The sequence below is a fragment of the Rhinatrema bivittatum genome, chromosome 6, assembly GCF_901001135.1.
Source record: "Rhinatrema bivittatum chromosome 6, aRhiBiv1.1, whole genome shotgun sequence".
In the NCBI taxonomy this organism is placed as follows: domain Eukaryota; kingdom Metazoa; phylum Chordata; class Amphibia; order Gymnophiona; family Rhinatrematidae; genus Rhinatrema; species Rhinatrema bivittatum.
This window is the reverse complement of record NC_042620.1, coordinates 77,462,550-77,489,084: the sequence shown is the minus strand read 5'-3', so window position 1 is coordinate 77,489,084 and position 26,535 is coordinate 77,462,550. Positions and strand designations below refer to the sequence as shown.

At 45.4% G+C, this 26,535-nt stretch overlaps 1 protein-coding gene across 1 annotated transcript in view; it reads left to right on the top strand.

The window, feature by feature from the left end:
- PRPF40A (pre-mRNA processing factor 40 homolog A) overlaps positions 1-26,535 on the top strand; it is a 391,586-nt gene that overhangs the window by 329,748 nt on the left and 35,303 nt on the right. Inside the window, exons 23-25 of the mRNA XM_029605503.1 lie at positions 11,943-12,029; positions 12,149-12,245; positions 13,260-13,321. Of these exons, the coding sequence (XP_029461363.1) occupies positions 11,943-12,029; positions 12,149-12,245; positions 13,260-13,321 (246 nt within the window). The remainder of the gene's footprint in view (positions 1-11,942; positions 12,030-12,148; positions 12,246-13,259; positions 13,322-26,535) is intronic.

Genomic DNA, 26,535 nt, shown 5'->3' with positions numbered 1-26,535 from the left:
CAACTCATTAAAATTAACATGTTTTTGTCTGATCACTCATTTTCTTAAAATGCTACACACCTTACAAATTCTGCCAGGGGTATGTAAACTTATGAGCACAACTGTATGCTTAAATTTAATAGCAAACATGCTGCAGAACTTTGAACAAATTGTAAGTGTTGGAGCTGTTTTTGTATAGACTTAAATATAAGGCATTACATTATTGAGACACAAAACCCCCCCAAAAAAACTAGGAAAAGAACCAAAAAATGTATCCTCTACTTTTTCCAAACATTTATACTTTGAACCAGCCATTGTGCCTCAATTACATTAAATTATTGAAGCAGATAGTGAAGCTAAACCATCATAGCACCACAGTGTTTCGGAATGGTATCTGCATCAGGGATGAACCTTCATGTCAGCCGATGATGAAAATGAAGCTGTGATTTAAATTCTCCCCAATGCAGTCACTTTCAAAACAAGGGCCATGACGGGATGGGTGTTCAAATGCTTTAAGAGAGTGGTTCCCAATCTGGGGTCCACGAGACTATCACAGGGGGTCTGCCAGAAGGAAGGCAACCAAAGTTCAACTGCTGAGAAATAGAACAGACTGTCAGCACCTCTAAGGAGCTCTACTCTGATAGGTGAATTTTAAAAGCTTGGCGCGTGCCAGAACCAGGAGATACATGCATCTCTCGGGTCGGCGTGCATAGTGCGGATTTTAAAAAGTGCATGAGTACACGGGTGCACATACCAGGAAGTAATCAAAAAGCTAAAAAAAAGGGGTGGGTTGTGGGCATGGTCTGGGCAGAGCATGGGCGGGGCATGGACATTCCTGGAAGTAAACTTGAAATGTGGACATAAGTTTTTAAGCACACAAGCATGTGCCAGGGTCCCCTATCAAGTAACTTTACTTCTGCTATGGTCGGCATGTGAGTATAAAATAAAAAAAATTAGACGCGTGAGTGGGGTTTTAAGGGTCAGGGTGAAAAGGGAGTCTAATTAACAGAGGAGTTATGAAGTCCAATCCATTAACTGGGCAAACTGGGAATGAAATGGGGGAAAAGGGCTATTGCGTTGGTGCGCATACCGAGCGAAATCCTCCCACTTACGCGGTAGAGTCAGCATTTGCGTGCACATGTGCATGTCCATGTAAAATTGCGTGCACATATACATGCATACTGCTGATTTTATAAAATGCACACCAGCTGGCTCCTGCTGCCTAGGCCTACTGCCTGCTCCCATACTGAGGAGAGTAAGATCATAGTTTCAAGAAGTCCAAACTGACATGGAGAGGAGGTGGGAAAGGGTTCAGCTGATTGCCACCATAAGGAGTTTGAAGCCGAGCCAGTAGGAAGAGGGGAAGTGCTCTGCTCCCACCACTTTCAACAGTGGCTGCTCCACATGAACATAGGCAGCAGCAAGCAGAGTGATGACCCTGAGAATCATTTCTGGCCACTGCTAAATGTGTGCTGGCTGTCTTGCTGGCATGACAGTGAGAGGAAAAAAAAGCTGAACTGAGGGAGTAATACGGCCATGGTGGGGGTTGGATTAAAGAAGCCATATAAAGATCAGCATTCAGAAAGGGGTGAAGAAATGGTCACAAGAAGGATAGGGCGCATAGGAGTGAAAGCGTTTGAAAAAGGCCTTAAGAAGGGAAGACAGCAGGAGAGAGTGCTATAAATTGCTTGGCACTTTATAAGAGTGCCTTAAATGTGTTGCTGCAGCTTGTTGTACTCAGATGTTTGTATTTATATGAGGGCCTTGAAAATGTTGCTACAAGCTATTGCTGTACTGAGATCTTTGTATGTTTATCCTAGCCTGTTTTGATTTTATTGCGATGTTGTATTCTTAGTCCTGTTGGTTTGTTATAAATTTAGTCTTGTTCTACATTTTACCTAGTTTAGTCCTGTCATTATTGGATATCAAGTTTAGTCCTTACTAAAGGCTCCTTTAGACTAGAACTGTTAGATCTTCTTCAGACCTACCAAGTCTGAAGGAAACCTTTGAATATGCTGTACCCTGCCTTAGATGAATTTCTTATTCAAAAAGGTCTGCAATAAATCTAAATAAATAGAAGAACACTTAGGATGGGGCCATGAGGAGAAGGGAAGGAGGAACAGGACCAGAGATGGGGCCACAAAGGGAAGAGGAAAAAAAGGCAAGGCATCCAGGAAAGGGGCTATGTGGGAGGGAAGGCACTTGGGAAGGAGCCACGGGGAATGCAGCATTCAGAAAAGAGCCATGGACATAGGACAGAAGGAAGAAAAGAGTGCAGGATGGAAAGCACTCAGGAAGGGGCCTTGAGGGGGAAGACAGAAGGAAAGGCATTAGGGGAGAGGGGGCAGATGGGGAAGGAGGGGAGAGTCCTGGAGGGTGAGCACTCAGAAAGTCACAGGAGAAAGGCAGGAGGGATAGAGCTAGAGAAGGAGCTATAGGAAGAAAACAGGAGGGACAGCTCTCAGAAAGAGTCTGTAGGTGGAGGAAAGCAGAGCAGGAGAGAAGGCACTTGGAAAAAGGCCATGGTGGACGTAGGGTGTGGCACTTATGAAGGAGGGAGATCACAGGCTGTATCAGGGAGGGAGATCACAGGTTGTATCAGAAACCATTTCTTATTTAATATCAATTTTTATACATTATCAATTGGAGTGCATATTATTTGTCATTACATTAATCAGTTTCCTGTATGGAATTAAACTGCATATAAAAATGAGTCTAATATGAGGGTCTGAAAAATGTTTGGAGATTTTAAATTCTATGCTTTCCAAAAGGTTGGGAACATCTGCTAATCATGACCTAAGATGTACATTTTAGAATAATTCAATATTTCAGAAGTAATTTGCATCTGCATTGTAAAATGTATACAAAATCTGGTTGTTTTCCAGTTTTAAAGAAGGACCGATAATTATACTGCTGAACCTCAAAAATGAGTGAGATTCTTTGCTATGATGGTCTGGCTTCACTGACTTAATGTGATTGAGGCACAATGTTTAGTTTAATATACAAATGTTTGGGATAAGTAGCAGGTTACATTACATTGTTCATAACAAGTCACAAAATCATGTAAGGTTGAGTACAAGAAGGTAGCAACAATAATTCTGAACTATTGAGGAAATTTGAGATTTCAGTGATATGATAGCTCTGAATCAAAAATTAATCTCAAGTGATATGTCATTTAGCACGAATGCTGAAGGTAGAAAGGCTATACTATGTTACTTTACTTATAGAATCTCCATCTTTGTGGTGTTCAACATTAATCTATAACAGCTAGGCCAACAAGAAATAGAAGCAAACAATTGTTGAATTTAATGAAATCTTGTTGAGATTCATTTATGGCAGAGTAGATCTGTATAACATCTGCATATATCAGAAAGTGAAAGCTTGTTTTTGCCTAAGAGAAGATGTTCATGATAAGCTGACAGATGCTATCTGCACATGGGGAATTCTTTCAAAGAGTAAAGTAAAAGGCAGTGGACTTCATTAATATTGCAGACATTATCTACTGTAAGTGCGGATCTTCCACCACCTACCAATAGGTTCCAAGTATCTGCCCAAAAAGGTAAACTTTTACCATAAAAGAAATTCCAAATTTGTGATGTCTACTTCAACAGTAGACATTAAGACCATTTGACTGTAAGTGAAACTGGACTTCAAAGTTAAAACCAACTTTTTTACACACTACAGAAACCAGTGTTGGTGTTTCACAGTCAAAGTAGGAAGAAATTCCAGTTGGGGGATGGCTTAACCCTCTTTGCATTATGCTGGCCCAGAATAACACGACTCTGCTCTCTAAACTTTAAAAATGCCTGTATTTACATAATGATACACTCTGACCAGAAATGATTCCTCAGATGCATAGTGGAATCTCTTCACTTTTGATACACCATTCAGCCTGTCATCTGCTCTGTGAGTCTTTATGAAATATCTAGCTGTAGTTGCAGCACACCTCAGGAGACTTGGTATTTGGTATGCAGAGAATATTTATGTGATATCTTTACAATAGCAAATCATAATCCTTAACAGTGGAGGCTTTGAAATTATGCGTACATCTCCTAGAACATCTGGGATTTTTCATAAACTATACAAAATCTAATCTGAACTCATCATTACAATTGTAGTTCATTGGAACCTTGTTAAATTCTCAGAAAGCAAAGATTTTTTTTCTGTAAATACGATTCTTACCTGCTAATTTTTGTTCCTCTAATACCACACATCAGTCCAGACAAGTGGGTTTATGCATCCCTACCATCAGATGGAGGCAGAGAACAAAAGCTTTGAGGTACTGCTACATAACAGAGAGTGCCACCTGCAGTTCCTCAGTATTGACCTGTACCCAAGCCAAGATGTGTAATTCCAGACCACCAGGATCTCTTCCTCTAAAGAGTGGGGGATCAAATTGGAACTCCCAACCAAAGTGATCCCTGAACTACGGTCAAGACAGAAAACATTTAAATCTCCAAACTGCGAGAACTATAAACAGTTATCTTCTTCAGAACAAATTTAAACTCTGCATCACCAGCAACATCCAGAATCAGGAGAGGTCTTTTGAAAAATAATCATAATCAGAATGGGCCGGGAGTCTGGACTGATCTTTGGTATTCCAGGAACGAAAATTAGCAGGTAAGAACCAATTTTCTTTTCCTGTTCGTACCCAGATCAGTCCGGACAAGTGGGATGTACCCAAGCCCCTTTACACTGGGTGGGATCCCGAAAGACCTGCATGTAGCACACTTTCCCCAAAGGCACCCTCCTCCAGGGCCCTAACATCAAAACAGTAATGTTTAGTGAAAGTGGGCAAAGAGGTCCATGCTACTGCCTATCAAATCTCCTGCAGCGACACCAACTGACACTCCGCCCAGGAAGCCAACTGAGCCCTAGTGGAATGCACCCGCAAACCCTTAGGGATTGGCCGGCCTTTACAAATATAGGCCAAAACGATCGCCACCCCCAACCAACGGGAAATCTTACTCTTAGCCGCTTTACCACCTTGGTCCACTGAATAACACAAAAAGGTGGTCTGAGGTCCAAAATTCATTAGTCCCCTTGAGCTATCTTAGGAGAACCCAACACACATCCAAAAGATGAAGCTCCCTTGCATGGGGAAAATCGGGCGTCAAATGCGAAAACCCTGGCAACTCCACGTTCTCGCTAAGATGAAAGGTCGACGCCACCTTGGGCAAAAAGGAGGGAACTGCCTGCAATGAGATCCCATCATCGGAAATCCACAAAAAGGGCTCCCTGAATGGATAAGGCTTGGAACTCAGAAATCCGCCTCACCAAGCAAATCACCATTAGAAACACCGCCTTCAGTGTAAGATCCTTCAAAAAAGTCCTGTGTAAAGGCTCAAAAGGAGGGTCACATCTGGATGCAAAGCTAAAGGTCTCCCATGTAGCTTTCCTCTAAAACAACCTAAGGCTGCCACCAGGACTCTGAGAGAATTATAGGCCAAACCTTTCAACAGCCCCTTCTGCAAAAATGCCAAAACCTGGGCCACATTTGCATGCAAGGGATCAGTGCCATGGGCCCCACACCAGGCCTCAAACACTCTCCAAACTCTGATATACGCCATAGAAGTAGAGGATCTCCTAACCTGAAGCAGAGTAATAATCACCGGCTCAGAATATCCCTTTATATAGAAACAGCCAAACCGCTAGATAGAAGTGATCCGCCTGTTCCGACAAGATAGGTCCCTGACGCAGCAGACCCTTCAAATGGCTTAGATGAATGGGCCTGTCCACACCAGTTGCACCAGATCCGCAAACCACAGACACCGCAGCCACTCCGGCACTACCAGGATCACTAATCCCTGATGCTGCTCGATGCGACCTACAAGCAGCCATGGAGGAAAGACATACAGTAGTAGCCTCTCTGGCCATGGCTGAACTAGGGCATCTATCCCTGCAGAGCCGAATTCCCTCCGGTGGCTGAAAAACTTGGTTGCCTTGGCATTCTTCCTTGTTGCCATGAGATCAAATTGCGGCTCACCCCACCTGCATCGAAGGAGTGCAAAGGCCTCCACTGACAACTCCCATTCTCCTGGGTCTAGTTTTTGCCTGCTGAGATAGTCCGCCTGCACAATGTCCATGCCTGCCACGTGAGACACTGTCACAGCCACGAGATGAAGCTCCACCCAGGCAAAGAGCTCATGAACCTCCTGAACCACCAGCCGACTCTTTGCTCCACCCTGCCGATTGATATAGGCCACCATCGTTGCATTGTCCGAGAACACATGATCTGCCCATCCCTGAATCCGAAGGAGAAAGAACAAGAGCGCCCTCCAAACTGCCCTTGTCTCCAGACGGTTGAAGCACCAAGACATTTCCACCGGGGATCACTGCTCTTGGGCCACCAATCCTTACACACCACTCCCCAATCGCTGAGACTGGCATCTGTGGTCACCACCACCCAGTCTGGAACCTCCAGAATCCACTCCCTTCTCCAAATTGGACTGGAGTAGCCACCACGAAAGACTGGATCTGGCCTCTTCCTGGAGCAGCAATGGCACCTGCAACTCCTCTGACATTGGATTCCAAAGGGATAGGAGAGCTTTCTGTAAGGGACGCATGTGTGCAAAGGCCCATGGTACCAGATCTAGTGTAGACGCCATGGACCCTAGTACCTGTAAATAATCCCAGACCCTGGGTACCGGCAGATCCCTCAGACAAACCATTTGCACCTGCAACTTGAGAATCCTTTCCAGGATGAGGAACACCTTGCCCACAAGGGTGTCTAATCTGGCATCCAGATAGTCCAAGGTCTGACGGGACCAGCTGACACTTTTTGCCCAGTTTATCACCCAGCCTAGGGACTCCAGGCGCTCAGTCACTCGCCAAATGGAGGCAAAACACTCCATTTCTGACTTTGCTCGAATGAGCCAATCATCAAGATAAGGATGAACCAGTATCCCCTCTCTTCTGAGGGCCGCTGCCACCACTACCATCACCTTCGTGAACTTTCTTGGTGCTGTAGCCAACCCAAAGGGCAGGGCTCAAAACTGAAAATGCTCTCCCAGCACCGTGAATCACAGAAATCTCTGATCCGCTCTGATGGGAATATGGAGATATGCCTTCGTCAGATCAAGGGAGACCATGAACTCCCCATTGTGCACCTCCACAATCACTGTTCGCAATGTTTCCATTCAGAAAAATGGAACATGCAATGTCGCATTGACCCTTTGGAGATCCAGAATGGGCCAAAATGAGCCCCCCTCCTTGGGAACCACGAAGTACATGGAATACCTTCCCTGACCATGCTCCCCGAACAGCACCAGACAGATGACTTCCAATCGCTTCAGGCGTAGCAGAGTGTCCCGCATTGCCATTCACTTGGCAGGCGAAGAGCAGCCAAAGACACTACAAAGGCCTCCTTGAGGGGTCGAGAAAATTCTGACACATAGCCGTCTCTTATTACTTCCAGCACCCACTGGTCTGACGTAATTCTGGTCCAGTCCCAGTAAAAACAGGACAATCTGCCTCTGACAGCCACAAGAGAGGAGCGGACCAGCCTGCCTTCATTGGGTGGACTTGGCACCTTCAGACCCTTGTCCGGAACCCTCTCTGGTCGGTCTATGGGTCCCCTGAAAAGACTGCTGCCTTCCTGAACCTTGCTTCTGTGAAAAACTGGATGAACTTCTACTGGCACAAAATCTCGTCATCTCATGGCAACGAGAGCAAGACAGGTCTTTTTAGTGTCCTCCTTATCCTCAGGCAACCTGTTCCCCTTAGTCTGCCAGATGCTTCATCAACTTCTCCAGGTCCTCACCGAACAACTGCCCCTTAAAGGGGAGATTGGAAGTTTTGCCTTCAACCAAACATCCGCTGACCATAAGAACATAAGAAATTGCCATGCTGGGTCAGACCAAGAGTCCATCAAGCCCAGCATCCTGTTTCCAACAGAGGCCAAAACCAGACCACAAGAACCTGGCAATTACCCAAACACTAAGAAGAACCCATGCTACTGATGCAATTAATAGCCGTGGCTATTCCCTAAGTATAATTGATTAATAGCCATTAATGGACTTCTCCTCCAAGAACTTATCCAAACCTTTTTTGAACCCAGCTACACTAACTGCACTTACCACCTCCTCTGGCAACAAATTCCAGAGCTTTATTGTGCGTTGAGAGAAAAAGAATTTTCTCCGATTAGTCTTAAATGTGTTACTTGCTAACTTCATGGAATGCCCCCTAGTCCTTCTATTATTCGAAAGTGTAAATAACCGAGTCACATCTACTCGTTCAAGACCTCTCATGATCTTAAAGACCTCTTTCATATCCCCCCTCAGCTGTCTCTTCTCCAAGCTGAACAGCCCTAACCTCTTCAGCCTTTCCTCATAGGGGAGCTGTTCCATCCCCTTTATCATTTTGGTTGCCCTTCTCTGTACCTTCTCCATCGCAACTATATCTTTTTTGAGATGCGGCGACCAGAATTGAACACAGTATTCAAGGTGCGGTCTCACCATGGAGCGATACAGAGGCATTATGACATTTTCTGTTCTATTAACCATTCCCTTCCTAATAATTCCTTACATTCTATTTGCTTTTTTGACTGCTGCAGCACACTGAGCCGACGATTTTAAAGTATTATCCACTATGATGCCTGGATCTTTTTCCTGAGTGGTAGCTCCTAATATGGAACCTAACATTGTGAAACTACAGCAAGGGTTATTTTTCCCTATATGCAACACCTTGCACTTGTCCACATTAAATTTCATCTGCCATTTGGATGCCCAATCTTCCAGTCTTGCAAGGTCCTCCTGTAATGTATCACAGTCTGCTTGTGATTTAACTACTCTGAATAATTTTGTATCATCCGCAAATTTGATAACCTCACTCGTCGTATTCCTTTCCAGATCATTTATATATATATTGAAAAGCACCGGTCCAAGTACAGATCCCTGACCAATTGCGTAGCCACAGAAGCCTTCGCGCAGACACCATGTTCCTAGCCGAAGTGCAAACCAAATCATAGAGGGCATCCGCCACATAAGCCATACCCGCATCAAGGCGAGTATCCTGGCCAGCAGCCCCCGGGGTACCTCCGGTGGATTCCTGTGCCTTCTGCACCCAGCACTAACAAACTCTCTGCATAAGGCTGGCTCAGACTTGAGCCCTCAGGCTCAGAGCTGAGACCTCAAACAGCCTCTTCAACAGGATCTCCAGCTTCCGATTCTGGATGTCCTTCAAAGCCACCGACCCTGCCACCAGAATGGTTGTTGTCTTCGTTACTGCCAATACCGCTGCATCCATCTTCAACAGCTTCCACATCTCTAAGATGCTCTCAGGCAGGGAATACAATCTGGCGATAACCCTGACCACCTTCAATCCAGCTTCTTGGGATTCCCACTCCTGGTCAATCAATTTCTTCACATGCTTCGGCAAAGGGAATGTCCTCTGTGGTCCACGCAGACCTTCCAAGACCGGTTGACCCCCCTCTGTGTCGGAGTCCTCCTGCATCACCTTAATTACCAGTTCCTCCAGAACCTGAGGGATAAGTGGACGTGATTCATTCTTGCGAAATAACCTAACATTCCTGTGATCATCCCCTTCCATCAAAGATACCTCATCCATATCCAGGTCCCCCAGCGGCCTAGCCCCTGGATCCATGCCATGACAAGCACCCTGGTCCCCTTGCTAATCAGTGCCCTCGGAATCTTCAAAGGAAGTATCAACAGCAAGCAAATGCTCGAGACCCAAAAGGCGCAAAATGCCCCCTTCCACGGAGGCGCCTCAATCTAAGGTCTCTTTCGGGCCATCCGGACCGACTGAGAGGCTTGTTGCTTATCGCCAGCTCTTGACTGGCGAGAGAGGCCTCATGCAGCAGCAAAACGAAATCCACAGAAAAGCCACCGCGGGTCACCTGTTCCATGGTTACAGTCCTTTCCCGCGTTTGCTGGCACTTCTCCCCCATCTGATCCCTGAACCACAGGAGAAAAAGCAGGGAAGGGAATGCCTGCTTTCCACATCCAAGACAGGGCTCCTGCCACGTGGAGGTAAAATGGCCACTATCTCTGAGCCCTCTCCTGGGGCCTCCTGCACAGGGCCTGAAGCCAGAGTGCAGGGTCTGCCCCGATAATCTGTGTCTAGGCTCCCTCACCTCCAGAGACACAGATCGGGCAGAGGAGGGCCGCATTGAGGCGAGAATGCCCCCCCCCCCTCCCCCCCCGCAGGCCTGACAGGATTTCCTGCGCTCAGCGGATGTCGGTATGGCACATGCGTTGTGGCTAAAAATAAACAGAGCAGGAGAAAAAAGTAAGCCATCGCCACTGTCCAGACTCCGGGTGCTGAACAGACAGCACAAGCTGCGCAAGCCTGTCCTCCCCCCGAAGCTGATTAATCCGACCACAGGAAGGAAAGAAAATTAACAGCAGAGGCGTCCCTGAAAATCCCCAGCTTCCCCAGCCCCTCCAGGAAGGACAGAAAGGGGATAGAAAGAGGTACTCTCCTGTTTCTGGGTCTTTAGAACGTTTCGAAGGGCCAGCTTCACAGGGAGACCCTCAGGGAGTGAGGGAACCAGAACCCCTGGCTTTCCCTCCCCCTGGAATCAAGGGTCGAGCCTAGCTGGAGATAGTCAACCCCCCCGCTAGACCTGCTCAACCAGAGGGTTGGCTCACAAAGGGACAATAATGCCTCTGGGAGCTCCAGATCTTCTTTTCCCTACTCTAAACTTAACTTAACTTTTTTTTTTCTTTTTTTTTTATAACAGACTGCAGGTATGCACCACTACCATCTGCTGAAGACAGAGGAATAGTAAGGGACTGCAGGTGGCGCTCTCAGTTATATAGCAGTGCCTCAAAGTTTTTATTCTCTGCCTCTATCTGCTGGTAGGGATGCATAAACCCACTTGTCTGGACTGATCTGGGTATGAACAGGAACCAGTCTTACATTCTCAGTAAGCAACATGTTCAACATCCCTATAGCCACAACCTGAGTTATGTACACGGTGAAATCAATTCTTGTAAAACCTCCTCATAAGATTTTATAAAACTGAGGTTACCTTGTAGTGTGTGCTTATGTGCAGTACAAACCATACATGCACAAAAGTCTTTCTAACACATCTAGTGCATGTTCCATCATCTGTGCCATGGGATGACATCACCCACATGTGTGACTGTTATCCTGTTCTCTATGGAGAGCACCAGTTACAAGTAAGCAACTCTGCTTTCCCTTAAATTCTTTGTTGACCTTTATTTCTATAAATTCCAAGTAGAAATGCTTGCTGATTGTCTGTGAAATATTATTTTTCAGAGGACAAGCAGGATGTCAGTCCTCATACATGGGTGCCATCATCTGATGGAACCCATCACGGAACTTTGATCTCAAAGAATCTAGAGCTTTCAGCAGTCCCTACTGAGCATGTGCAGCAAGTAGCCACCTCCCTGACTCTCAGGCAGAGTCTCTCTGTTGTCTTTCCTGAGAGCTGTGTGGTCATGAATTCAGCTTTGCTCTCCTCACAGCTAAGGCTGTGATAGTTCTGAAGCTGTAAGCAGCATTTTTTTTTTGAGGCAGAGCCTTGAGGTGTTTTATTTTCCCTCAGTTCCATGACAGGCTCCATTGGATGATGTCACCCATGTGTGAGGACTGATGTGTTTTTTCCTTAGGGAACACCTGTTACAGGTAAGCAATTCAGCTTTCTCATCTTGTCTGATACTCTAACCGTTCATCTAGTTCTGCACAATCTTTGCAGAGTGCAATTCTGTAGAATACGAAGTTGCAGGTGTTATACTTTAGTGCCTTTTCTCAAGTAATGCACTAGTATCACTCATTCAGGTTGTTTTTCTGGTCCAAACTAGCTTTATATTGGTCATGTTTGCATGCCCAGTTTTGTGTACCTTTATTTTTCTAGGGATTTGCAGAGAAAGAACAGCTGCCAGTGAATATGCTCTAAACTCTGTTAATAGATCTTTGACATGGAGTATTAACTGATATTTCAGTAATCATATTTACTTTTTTTTATTCTGTTACAGCATGAATGTCAGCATCATCATTCAAAGAACAAGAAACATTCTAAAAAGTCTAAAAAGCACCACAGGAAGCGCTCTCGTTCCCGCTCTGTAAGGCTTTGCAAAGGATATTGTACAAACAACATTTCTAAGCAGTTTGCTTGAGTACATCTTGCTTTTTCATGTTTCCACACTGAGCTTTTAAACTGATTTTTGTGTTTTGATTCTAGGGCTCAGAATCGGAGGAGGAGGAGGACCATTCTAAAAAGAAAAGGCAACGATCAGACTCGCGATCTGGATCTGAACATTCCTCCAGTGAAGAATCTGGTGAGACCCAGTTTTCTTTTATTTTCAACTGTTCACAACAGAACAGTTGTCTGAGTGTAGTCATTATTAGGATTATTAACAGTAATGAAATAATTGATCCAAAATATTGCTGCGAGGGGTGTAACAGGCAGTCCTAGATAAGCAAGTATCAGCCCTGGCCTTTCTGAAGTGCACTGGTTTCCTGGTATCACAAGGGCCAAATTGAAATTATTGGTATTGATATTCTGTGCTTTAAGGGTCACTAGGTTCTTATATTTAATCAGTAAGCTCAAATGGTATAGGCCTGGCCATGAACTGAGTGAGCCAAGGAGCATTGCTGAAGATACTCCTAAATATAGATGCATCTGGCCCATTGCAGGACATGGGCTTTGTTGGTAGGTGTCCCTGTACTTTGGAACAGCATGGAATATCAGGATGGTGACAAAACTATCTTTCTTTTAGAAAGAAGGTAATGACATAGATATTATGAATGATGGAGCATTTTATGGTTTGCTAGTTCCCTGTTTTTCTCTTTTCTTCTTTCTCTATTATAACAGATAGCTATTTCTTTCAGAAGACCTGGTAAATTGAGGCTTTTTAAAATTTCTTTAGTCTCTGGAAGTCCTAAATACTTAAAAGATAAGTGAACTCTCGAGTGGCTCTTTAGCTTCTGTGTGGGTAGGTGGTGTAGGTCTAAATTGGCTAACAAGAAATCTAATAAAAGACTACCTTAAATCTGGTGGAGGGGGGCATTACCCCATGTCCTCTAAGCACACTATTTATGAGCTGGCAGTTATGTGCTTTGGGAGTTTGTGCTTCTGAGGATGGCATTTTGATACTGCAATTTGTTTGCTTGGCAGCTTACATTTCATTTAGTCTTTGGTCTTGTTCGTGTTTTGTTTTGACAGTAATATTGCAGTGCAATTTGGAATACATTTTGAACAATTATTAGTAGAGAAGTAGTGTATAAATGATTTTAAATAATTAACTGCATCATGGTTTAATCCTTCGATTTTATTTTGTTTTCCTTCCTAGAGAGAAGCTATAAGAAGTCCAAGAAGCACAAGAAAAAAAACAAAAAGAGGAGACACAAGTCTGTAAGTACAGTTGAATCCTGTTTGTTCAAGTCATCCAAGATAGCTGTCTGCTTACATCAAAATATTTAGAGAGGACTAAGTGCATACTTTCAATATAAAATCTCAAAAATAAATCGGTAGAATATATTGAAGAACCAACAATTGTTAAGATGGAAGGCAAGGTGTCAAATCGGTAAACTGAACTGCCAACATGCAATTTTTATAACATGATTGCATCAAATAAGAATCTCATAATGGCCAGGTGCTATCCAATGGACATTTAGTAGCATAAATGGAATCCTGTGCTAAACTGTAATTTTCAAAGAGACAAAAGTTTCAAAATAAGTCCAAGAACTAAAAATAGTAATAGTCACATCATTTCTGTATGCTGCATATCTTGATTGTTCTACTTGTAGAAATAAGTCAACAAACAAGTTGTAGGCAATATTTATTTATTTATTTGAACTATTATGTATTCCGCTATTACCATTAGTTCAACATGGATCATCATGTGCATAAATAAGCACCCAAACATAAAAGCATCGCAATATAATTAAAAAATTGAGATAATTTAATTTTAATTATCTCATTAAAACAAAAAACAAAACGATTTATAAATATCTTTCGACTAGCTTTTGAAAACTCTTCACAGGTCTATTAACTTAGTCCATTAAAAAGCTAACACCTACATCTTATTAACACCTTATTTCTACGTATTCAAGTGGACTAGCACTGCAATCCCAAAATTTCTTTCTATTTGCTTGGTCTGTTTAATATCTTATTGTCATTGGAAAAATACAGATTAACCCATGTTAACATCTGTGGATGCATTTTGACAAGGCTAATGTACAATACCTTTCTAGTGTATTCACATTATTGAAATGGATGATGGCAGTTGAGCATTAGTCACTTTAAATGGTCAAAGGAACAAAAATATTGGAATGTTTCCTGGTGCCAAGGTTTCTATTTCATTTCTGGTATGTTTTCAATTCACTATTTTTTATATATTCCTGTAGAGATAGACATTTATTTTTATTTAGTAGAAACATGATGGCATCTAGACTAATTTATCTAGCCTTAGAATTCACATCACACCATCAGAGATACCCCTCTATGCCATGTTTTCTCCGAAGACGAGCAGGATGGTAGACTTGCACATGGGTGACATTTATTTATTTTATTTATTGATTGACATCATAAGATGGAGCCCCGATGTGGGAAAACTTATGTTATTATTATTATTATTATTATTTTTAATTTTTATATACCGGAATTCCTGTATGCAATACAAATCAATCCGGTTTACAAGTAACAAAAAGGTTGCCCTGGTCTGGGAGGTTAGACCGGGGTTTTTTACATAGAACATTGAACAATTTTACATAGAACATTGAACAATAACAATCAACCAATGAACATTTTTACAAGGAACAATGAAAGTATCAATAATAATTAACAAATAATAAATAACCTTGTTCGTGTTTTGAATAGTATGTGTGTGTTCCCCTTTTTTTTACAATGGACTTTAGTAGCGTATATCGACTGCAGTAAACGGTTATATAATATGTCCTCTGTTAAATGACTGTTAAATAGGCATTGCGAATGAGCAAGTACGTGTAAGAAATTAAGTGTCAAGCTATTCGTGACACCCTACAATGGTTGGATCTGAAATTCAGGAGGAGGTGCTTAGTTACACTCTGTGAATTGGTATGCTTGCCTGTTAAAGTTAATGTTAAAGTTTCTAGAACTTTAACTAGGCACACTGAGCATGCCCTGCATGCCCTATACCATGCATCCATTTGGGCCTTCTCCAGTCTCTCTTTTTCTGCTGAGCTGGAAGCATTGCAGTGTGAGACCTCACTTTGGCTGTTTTTTGGCCTTGTGGGAAACTTCGGTTTCCTAGCATGTAGCAGATGGACTCAGGACCAATGGGGTATAGTGTGCTCCTGATAGCAGTTGGAGATGGAGTCAGATTTCAATCTGACGTCACCACCAGTACATATACCCCTGCAGGAAGCTCTGCTCTTCAGTATTTTCCGTCTGTGTAGCAGTTCGGGATTCTATACACGCTTGCACAGCGTTAGAGTATTCAAACCAAAGAAAATTGCAAACAAGAAGAAACCTTACCTCTACAGACGACCCCCGCTCTCCTGCAGTGATACCTACGGGCCCCTCCCCCAGTCAAGAATTCCTGAGGTGATTTCCGAGATCCCTCAGAGGTAGGCCTCGGTCCAGCAGCCAGTTCCCAGCATGGACTTACCCCCCTCAACAGGAGAGGCTGAGAGGCAGCGGGTGCAACACCGAGCGTGGCGATGAAGGTACTTCCCTCTCTCCCCCCCCCCCCCCCCCCCCCCCCCTCCCGCAGCCGGAGACCACCCACAACGAAACCCGGGAAACGCCAAGACAGGGTAAGGTAGAAAACTTTTCTAAGTCTCCTGTCTCTGTGGCTCAGAAAGACGCACAGATCGTCAGTCGGCGTCTGTGTTATTGGGTTGATCAGCCCCGTCCAGGCTAGACCCCGATCCGATACAAGGGTCCTCCCACGTGGAGACCCTCCAAGGTGGTCGCCATATTGCTCACGTGGTCGCCGGCGCCATTTCCCATCGATCGCCGTCCTGTGCGCATAGAGACGAGCCGGGCACACAACTTACTTGTACGCACACCGGCGCGCACATAAGTGCCGTGCGCACACCGACGCGCACGAGGGGGCCGGATGCACAGCCACAAGCTCTACAGTGCCAGGCACGTGCCGTAAGTTAAATCTGTACGCACAGCGGTGCGCGCATCTTGTGATCGCACATCTCGGCCTACACGCACATCTTTGGCACATCCGGAGCGCACATTATACGGGGTTTTCTGCTACCCTACGCGCACAAACCATAGCACCACCGGCCAAGAAGGTCAAAGCACAAGCCCTCTGCCCAGCCTGCCACATAAGAGCTATGCAGCACGAAGAGGCCACGGCCATGTGCTGACAGTGCGAGGAGGCTTTGGGAGATCCAAGTCAAGGCCCTCCCCAGCAAGTACAGGAATCCGGATCCACCGATAGTACACCGGACCTCTCCACCCCCAGCACGAGCCTCCCTCAAACGAGGCTCCCCGTGGACGCAGCGGCTTTCAATCTAGACCCAGCATCCTTTTCCTGGGTAGAAGGATTAAAGGTTTTCACACCTTCGTCCACATGCAACCGGCGCCACCGATGACACAGCCTTGCCCAGAGGACCCTAACCTCTCAGGGCCCTCTAGGCCCCCCAGAGACGTGCCTCTACTGGTCAAAAGCCTCTCCATAGGGGACACGAACACCTTGGACGAGGATCAGGAATCCCTGGAGGAAGGAGAAATCCCTCCAGGAACGGAACCTTATCGAACCATGAGGTGTTTCTTCTCCAAAGACGAGCTATCAGACCTCGTGGCTCACAGCTTGAAGGAGCTAGCCATCCTGGGCACTGGTGCCACAGGGGAACCAAAGACGAACCCTCTCCTAGAGGGACTCCGTCAGGCCTCATGCCATTTCCCTCTGCTGCAAGCCATACAACAGCTGATCGACCTGGAATGGGATGCCCTGGAGGCCAGTTTCAAAGGCGGACGGGCCCTAGAAGCCCTCTACCCATTGGAACCCTCAGCCAAAGATCTCCTGGCATTCCCCACAGTGGACGCCATGGTCTGCGTGGTCACAAAGCGCACTACCATCCCAAATGAGGGAGGAGTGGCACTCAAGGATGCCCAGGACAGACGTCTGGAATCCATCCTTAAACATTCAACGTATCAGCTTTGTCTCTACAGATTGCCTCCTGCTGTGCCGTGGTAACACGCACCTGCTTATCCATGACCAGGAACGCCGCCACGCCTGTCGAAGCACTAGAACCAGCGGTATCCTTCCTCACGCGATCTCTGACCTGGTACTCACCTCAGCCAGGGGCGTCTCATCCGTAGTGGCAGCCAGAAGATAACTCTGGCTCTGAAGTCGGTCAGCCAACGCGACTTCCAAGACGAAACTCACGAGAATGCCCTTTAAAGGAGTCCTGTTCGGAAGCGAACTGGAGAAGTTAGCAGACAAATGGGGCGAATCCCCAGTACCTCGGCTACCAGAAGACAAGAACAAAAGAAGCCAATGCCCCTCTCCCTGATTACCTATGTGCAGAGGATCACAGCGTTTCAGACCCTACAAGAGTACATATCAAGCCCCTAGCCCTGCAGGCAGGGGCCAGTCCTTTTGGAACAAACACAACAGGAGGGGAGCCGGCTCTGGCACAGGCCCCAGCCACACCCCACAATGAGAATCAGCCGACCCATCCACAGGAAGAAGCCATAGGGGGCAGGCTTGCCCTATTCTACCAAAGATGGGTCGAGATAACAGCGGACAAGTGGGTCCTAACCATCATTCGAGAGGGATACTATCTGGACTTCCACAACATTCCTCCAGACAAGTTCGTGAAATCTCCTTGCCACGCACCCTCCAAGAGGACGGCAGTGCAAACCACACTGGCCAAATTACTCGCCCTAAAGGCCATAATGCCCCCATACAACAACAAAATACTGGGCACTATTCCATCTATTTTATCATCCCCAAGAAAGAGGGAACATTCCGGCCCATCCTGGACTTCAAGTCGGTCAACCGCTACCTGAGGGTACCGCACTTCCGCATGGAAACCTTGTGCTCGGTCATAAGGGTGATACAGCCGGGAGAATTCCTTACATCCTTGGACCTGTCAAAAGCATACCTGCACATCCCGATCCATCACGAGCATCAGCGCTTCCTGTGCTTCGTGATCCTGGATCACTACTACCAGTTCTGAGCGCTACCCTTCGGGCTCGCCACAGTCCCTCGGATGTTCACCAAAATTATGGTGGTAGTAGCGGCGACACTGAGGAAAGAGGGAATCCTTGTACACCGAACTCTGGACGATTGGCTGATCAGGGCAAAGTCTCCAGAGGAAAGTCATCAGGCGACCACCAGAGTCAAGGCTCTACTGGAGAACCTCAGGTGGGTTGTCAACACAAACAAGAGCTGCCTACAGCCCTCCCAATCCCTAGAATACCTGGGAGTCCGGTTCAACACCAGACAGGACAAGGTCATTCTTCCCCCTACGAGGAGAAGAAAACTGACGAACCAATTGTGAAACCTGCTAAGAAGTTTTCACCCCAAGGTATGGGACTAACTCCAAGTCCTCGGCCTCATGACATCAACCCTGGAAATGGTCCCATGGGCAAGAGCTCACATGCAACCGCTAGAGCACTCTCTACTGTCACGGTGGAACCCGATGTCCCAGGACTACTCCGTTCGCCTGCAGCTCCCGGAGGAGGTGCGCAACCAGCTCCAATGGTGGCTACAAGATGACCATCTGAGCAAGGGAGTAAGGCTATCCCCACCGACCTGGATCTTGCTCACCACGGAATGCGAGCTTACGAGAGTGGGGAGCCCACTACCAGGAACTGACGGCCCAGGGGAAATGGGACAAGGAAGAGTCGGGATGGAACATCAACCGACTGGAAGCCCGGGCGGTCAGAGTAGCCTGCATACGGTTCAGTCACAGACTCTGGGGCAAATCTGTCAGTCATGTCAGACAACGCCACGATAGTTGCCTACATCAACCGCCAGGGAGGAACCAGAAGCCAACAGGTGTCCCTGGAAATAGATCCTCTAATGGAGTGGGCGGAAGCAAACCTACAAGGGATCTCAGCAGCCCACATAGCGGGAAAAGACAATGTCACTGCGGACTACCTCAGCAGAGAAAGTCTAGACCCAAGGGAATGGAAACTGTCGACCACAGCCTTCCAGTTGATAGTAAACCGCGCGATGGATCTCCTGGCAACCCGGTCCAACGCCCAAGTTCCCATCTTCAGTCGCAGACAAGAACCACAATCCCAAGGGATCAATGCCCTCATCCATACCTGGCCACAGGAGGACCTGCTATACGCCTTCCCCCCCCCCCCCCCCCGTGGCCACTACTGGGCGGGATCATCCGCAAGATGGAGCACCACAGGGGGCTAATACTTCTAGTGGCCCGGACTGGCCAAGAAGGCCATGGTACGCAGACATGCGAAGACTCGTGATGGGGAACCCTCTACCTCCACACAGGGATCTGCTCCAGCAAGGCACGATCCTCCACGAAGACCCAACTCTATTCTCTCTTACGGTCTGGCCATTGAGAGGACACGCCTGAAGAAGAGCGGATACTAGAGGGCGGTAATTGACACCTTGCTCCGAGCACGCAAGTTCTCCACAACACTGACCTACATACGAATATGGAGAATATTCGAAGCTTGGTGCGAAGACCGCAACGTCATTCCTCGAACAGTCAAAATTCCCATGATCCTGGAATTTCTGCAGGACGGATTACAGAAGGGATTGTCTCTCAACTCCATCAAGGTCCAGGTGGCCGCTCTGGCCTGCTTCGGAACCAAAGTGGAAGGCACCAGCCTAGCATCTCATCCGGACGTCTCCCACTTCCTGAGAGGGATCAAGCAGATTCGACCACCCCTAAACTGGCCGGTACCTCTATGGAACCTCAATCTAGTGCTAGACTTCCTAGCAGGAACCTCCTTCAGACCTATCTGAGGTCTGCCTCTAAGACTCCTAATCTTGACGATGGCATTCCTAGTGGCAATATGTTCAGCCCGTCGCATCTCCAAACTTCAAGCACTATCCTGCCGAGAACCGTTCCTCAGGTTCACACCTGGATCCATCCAGCTACGCAATGTCCCATCCTTCCTCCCAAAAGTGGTTTCTCGCTTCCATCTAAATCAAACCATCTCGTTGCCATCTCCAGACAAGCATAAGGGCTTGGAAGAATCTCGCCGTCTTCGCCATCTTAACATCGGCAGACTCCTAGTCCGATACCTAGAAAGGTTGGAACCCGAACGGAAAACGGACCACCTATTCGGCCTTCACAGCGGGAAGAAACAAGGGGAAGCGGCCCCGCAGGCAACTATAGCCTGCTGGATCAAAGAAGTAATCAAGGCGGCCTACGTAGAGGCAGGCAAGCCTCCACCTCTACAAGTCAAGGCCCATTCCACTAGAGCCCAGGCAGTGTCCTGGGGGGAAACCAAGATGCTGTCACCCACCGAGATCTGTCGGGCGGCAATATGGTCCTCCATTTACACCTTCTCTAGGTTCTACTGCCTGGATGTTCAGGCTCGGGAAGACACAGCATTCGCAAGGGCAGTACTAAGTGGGCAACGGGCAGCCTCCCACCCAGTTCGGGAGTAGCTTTTGTACATCCCATTGCTCCTGAGTCCATCTGCTACACGCTAGGAAATGGATAAATTACATAAGAACATGCCATACTGGGTCAGACCAAGGGTCCATCAAGCCCAGCATCCTATTTCCAACGGTGGCCAATCCAGGCCATAAGAACCTGGCAAGTACCCAAAAACTAAGTCTATTCCATGTTACCGTTGCTAGTAATAGCAATGGCTATTTTCTAAGTCAACTTACCAGGTAATGGACTTCTCCTCCAAGAACTTATCCAATCCTTTTTTAAACACAGCTATACTGACTGCACTAACCACATCCTCTGGCAACAAATTCCAGAGTTTAATTGTGCGTTGAGTAAAAAAGAAATTTCTCCGATTAGTTTTAAATGTGCCACATGCTAACTTCTTAGAGTGCCCCCTAGTCTTTCTATTATCCGAAAGAGTAAATAACCGATTCACATCTACCCGTTGTAGACCTCTCTTGATTTTAAACACCTCTATCATATTCCCCCCTCAGCCGTCTCTGCTCCAAGCTGAAAAGTCCTAACCTCTTTAGTCTTTCCTCATAGAGGAGCTGTTCCATTCCCCTTATCATTTTGGTAGCCCTTCTCTGTACCTTCTCCATCGCAATTATATCTTTTTTGAGATGCAGCGACCAGAATTGAACACAGTATTCAAGGTGCGGTCTCACCATGGAGCAATACAGAGGCATTATAACATTTTCCGTTTTATTCACCATTCCCTTTATAATAATTCCCAACATTCTGTTTGCTTTTTTGACTGCCGCAGCACACTGCACCGATGATTTCAATGAGTTATCTACTATGACGCCTAGATCTCTTTCTTCGGTTGTAGCACCTAATATGGAACCTAACATTGTGTAACTATAGCATGGGTTATTTTTCCCTATATGCATCACCTTGCCCTTATCCACATTAATTTAATCTGCCATTTCAATGCCCAATTTTCCAGTCTTACAAGGTCTTCCTGCAATTTATCACAATCTGCTTGCGATTTAACTACTCTGAACAATTTTGTATCATCTGCAGATTTGATTATCTCACTCGTCATATTTCTTTCCAGATCATTTATAAATATATTGAAAAGTAAGGGTCCCAATACAGATCCCTGAGGCACTCCACTGCCCACTGCCTTCCACTGAGAAAATTGTCCATTTAATCCTACTCTCTGTTTCCTGTCTTTTAGCCAGTTTGCAATCCACAAAAGGACATCACCACCTATCCCATGACCTTTTACTTTTTCTGGAAGCCTCTCATGAGGAACTTTGTCAAACTCCTTCTGAAAATCCAAGTATACCTCATCTACCGGTTCACCTTTATCCACATGTTTATTAACTCCTTCAAAAAAGTGAAGCAGATTTGTGAGGCAAGACTTGCCTTGGGTAAAGCCATGCTGACTTTGTTCCATTAAACCATGTCTTTCTATATGTTCTGTGATTTTGATGTTTAGAACACTTGCCACTGTTTTTCCTGGCACTGAAGTCAAGCTAACCAGTCTGTAGTTTCCCGGATCGCCCCTGGAGCCCTTTTTAAATATTGGGGTTACATTAGCTATCCTCCAGTCTTCAGGTACAATGGATGATTTTAATGATAGGTTACACATTTTTACTAATAGGTCTGAAATTTCATTTTTTAGTTCTTTCAGAACTCTGGGGTGTATACCATCCGGTCCAGATGATTTACTACTCTTCAGTTTGTCACTCAGGTCTACCACATCTTCTAGGTTCACCGTGATTTGATTCAGTCCATCTGAATTATTGTCCATGAAAACCTTCTCCAGTACAGGTACCTCCCCAACATCCTCTTAAGTGAACACCGAAGCAAAGAAATCATTTAATCTTTCCGCGATGGCCTTATCTTCTCTAAGTGCCCCTTTAACCCCTCGATAATTTCGTTTTCCTTAGTGTATACAGATGGACTCAATATCCCGCCCACGGCTGCCGCTAAACACAGAATCATGGGTGACAATCCCCGGGAGCAAGACAAGTATGGGTAAGCAATGCTTTCCTCTAGTTAAGGCACCCATATTTACCGGGTGTCGGTGTTTCTCACTTTCCAGCTATAGCCCACATCAACCAGTTCAAGTTAATCACGTTAATCAAGTTATTCAAGTTAATCAAACTTAACCAAGTTAATCAAATTATCCAGACACATATATCCACAGTTGCGTTTTGAAGAGAATACTGAAGAGCAGAGCTTCCTGCAGGGGTATATATACTGGTGGTGATGTCAGATTGAAATCTGACTCAGTCTCCAACTGCTATCAGGAGCACACTATACCCATTGGTCCTGAGTCCATCTGTCTACACTAAGGAAAACGAAATTATCAGGTAAGTATTTTCTCACATTTTTCGCATGTTTTTTCTCGTTCTATTGCCGAGTCCCCCTCAGTGCCTTCCCATAGTGTCTCGTAGTCAGAATTTTCAGCGATTCGGGTAAGTTTCCTTTCGCAGTCAATTCCCCCATGGCAGCGATGCATCAGTGCCCACCGGCCATCAATGCCCCACCACTTTCATCTTCCATTAGTAAGTAATTTCAACTTCATTATGGACTCTGAAGTTGATATTATCATCCATCTAGGAACCAACAACTTTGTTAGAAACAACATCTTAGTGGTACAGAGAGATTTCCAGACTCTGGCGAAGCAGATTAGTCATCGGGTAAAGACTATTTCTTTTCAGAAGTGTTACCTGTTCATGGAAAGGGGAAAAAGAGTCTATGCCATATAGATAACTTCAATGTATGGCTCAAAACTTGGTGTAAGAGACTAAGTTTTGGATATATTGCGTGCTGGATCCATGTATGGAATAGTAAAAGGCTCTATGTCAAAGATGGCTTACATCTGTCTGTGGCAGGAATAAAGATCCTAAGTGATAAGTTCAAATCCTATGCCATAAGGCATTTAAACTAGAAGACGGGGGTGGCAGAAGGAAATTGGAATGTCACCCCCTGAAATCGCAGAGATATGGGTGAAGGGTATAAAGTCAGCTGAATAAGGCCAAAAAAAATTCAAGAAGAGCAGTAACCTGAAGGAGAGAAGCTGGAAAGTTATGAACACAAATGCTCATAGTCTGGGCAATAAAATCCCAGACCTGCAGGCTCTAATAGTGGAAGCGAATCTGGACATCGTTGCTGTTACAGAAACATGGTTTATGCAGTTATATGATTGGGATATAGCCATCCATAGCTATAATTTAAGGAAGGACAGAGGACAGGATGGGGGAGGAGTAGCACTTTGTCAGAAGCAATATTCAAGCAATTGGAATGCAAGGGACATGGGGCAGGGAAGAAGCATTATGGGCTAGCCTAAAAAAAACATGATGATGATGCTTCCATTTACATCGGTGTGGTCTACAGGCCTCCAATTCAGACAGAGGAGCTGAACAGATATCTGATCAAAGAAAGAAAAAAGATGGGTAAGAAGGGAGACATGTTGCTCGTGGATATTTTAATCTGCCGGATATAGACTGGAGAATCCCTTCTGCAGAATCTACGAGAAGTAGAGAGATACTAGATGTCCTCCAAGGACCTAATGCTCACACTCACAAATGGGGATAATGTCTGGGCAGGTGCTCACCTGAGTACAAGTGATCATCAGACGGTATGGTTTGATTGATTTTGCGAATAAGATACAAAAAAGACACACGAAGACTCGAGTTTTGAATTTCAAATATAAGGACTTTGAGGAAGAACTAGAAGACTGGAAGAAAATGGGCGAGGTGGAACAACAGTGGGCTAAATAAAAAGGATATATTACAAAGGCAACAAATCTATATGTTAGAAAAGTAAACAAAAGTTCAACGAAAAAGAAACTAATTTGGTTCTCAAAGGAGGTGACTGCAAAAATAAAGGCAAAAAGATCAATGTTCAAAAAGTATAAAAGATCCCAAAAAGAGGAACACAGGGATCAATACCTGGTGAAAATGAGGGAGACGAAGAAAGAAATTGCAAAAATAAAAGGTCAAGCAGAAGAAAGAATTGCCCTAGAGAAAGAGAGGTAACAAAACATTTTTCAGATATATAAGAGAAAGAAGGAAACACTGAAGTGGTATAGTGAAATTGAAAGATGACTAGGAGCAATGTGCCAAGACAGACACGGAATTGGCGGAAATATTAAACAAATTCTTCAGTTCTATGTTCACTAAAGAAGACCCTGGAGAAGGTTGGTTGACAAGACTGTAGAAGGGCTAGACACAACTCCTTTTACAGAAGAGTATGTATGAAAAGAACTAGGAAAACTGAATGTAGACAAGTCCATGGGACCAGATGAGGTACATCCCAGGATACTATGAGAATTCAGAGATATCCTGGCGGGTCCTTTAAATGAACTGTTCAGTTGATCCCTGGAAATGGAAGTGGTGCTGCGAGATTGGAGAACAGCGGTTATGGTCCTGCTTCATAAGAGTAGTAGCAGAGAGGAGGCTGGAAACTACAGGCCAGTAAGCCTCACTTCGGTGGTGGTGAAAGAAAGGATTCTGAACTATCTACAATCTAGTACAGTGGTTCTCAACCGTTTTTCTATTGGGACACACCTAGCAGATAATGCTTACAAGCCTGACACACTGAACACTTGACCATCACGGGGCAAAATGTAAACATATACTCTGCATCCACAGGAACCCGCCCCTGCCCCCCACCTCCTGTCCCCAAACAATGGATGCATAGCAGAACTACGATATTTCAAATACAACTTGCTATATAGAAAAGATATTCTGATTCTGGTGCTATTTCAGTAACAGAAACACAAACTCCCTTACTATCAGGCGCATTGTAAAATGCAAAACCTGAAAAAAAAACTCAGCGCACGTGTAGTAAACCTTCCATACCACTGCAACACTAATTTCAAGATCTCAAACACTAATAACCCTTCCTATGAAAAGGCAGCAGCACAGCACCAATGCAGGTCCTATTGAGAATGAGAAAACGCAACGAAGAAGATTGATACAAATCCTTACCTAGTAGTAAAATAATTCACCTCAGTCACGCATACAGATCTGACCTTCACCAAATACAGAATAAAAGACCACACATTACAAATGTGGAGACAAAAACTGGAATGGAAACCTCAAAAATCCACTCTGCATGCAGTGCAGATCTGGAGTGCTAGAAACAGAAATACATATCCTCCTACACTAAGCAAAGTACAAAGATAGAAGAAATGTGTGTTCCCAAAATTGATATATTATGGCTCTTGCACCCCAGCAGTCCCCTTCCATGCCTCCATCATCCTTCCCTTTTAATCATATGCTCACACTTAAAACCCTGCCCAGCATTCCTGATCCCCCACACCCTCTTCCCTGTGCTCCCTTTCTCCCCTTCTTGACGCTCCTTACTCCCTTCATCCCCTCTTCTACCTGTTCACCTACCCCAACCCCCTGTTTCCCATCCCTTCCTGCTCAGCAGCCCCCACTTTCCATCTCTGTTCCACCTTCATCTTTCCAGCATCCCCAACCTCCTTTCCCTCACCCTCCACAGGATGAAGAGATCATCAGCAGCATCACTCCCACATTCAGCAGGGGAAGATAAAGTTTACATCCCATCAGGCCTAGAACAGCCGGAATTGGTAATGTCTCACTCTGATCTGGGTGAAGGAGAAAACATTCTCCCACTGGGCCAGAAGGAAGAGAAGAAAGTGAGAAAAGCCTCCCATCAGGCCCAATGTAACAGAAGTCACCAACTCCCACCTGGGCTGATAAGGAGGCAGCCATCTGCTGGCCCTGCGACACACCTCCCAGGACCTCACAACACACCAGTGTGTCCCGACACACCTGTTGAGAACCACTGATCTAGTAAGTTGTTGGACCTGAGGCAGCATGAATTCACCGGAGGAAGGTCCTGTCAGATAGATCTAATTGGTTTTCTTGATTGGGTGACTAGAGAATAGAGGAAGAGCGCTCAATGTCATGTATTTGGTTTTCAGCAAATGTTTTGATACCATTCCACAGAAGGCTTCTGAACAAAATGAGAAGCTTTGGAGTGAGCGCTAAGGTGGTGGAGTGGATTACAAACTGGTTGACAAAT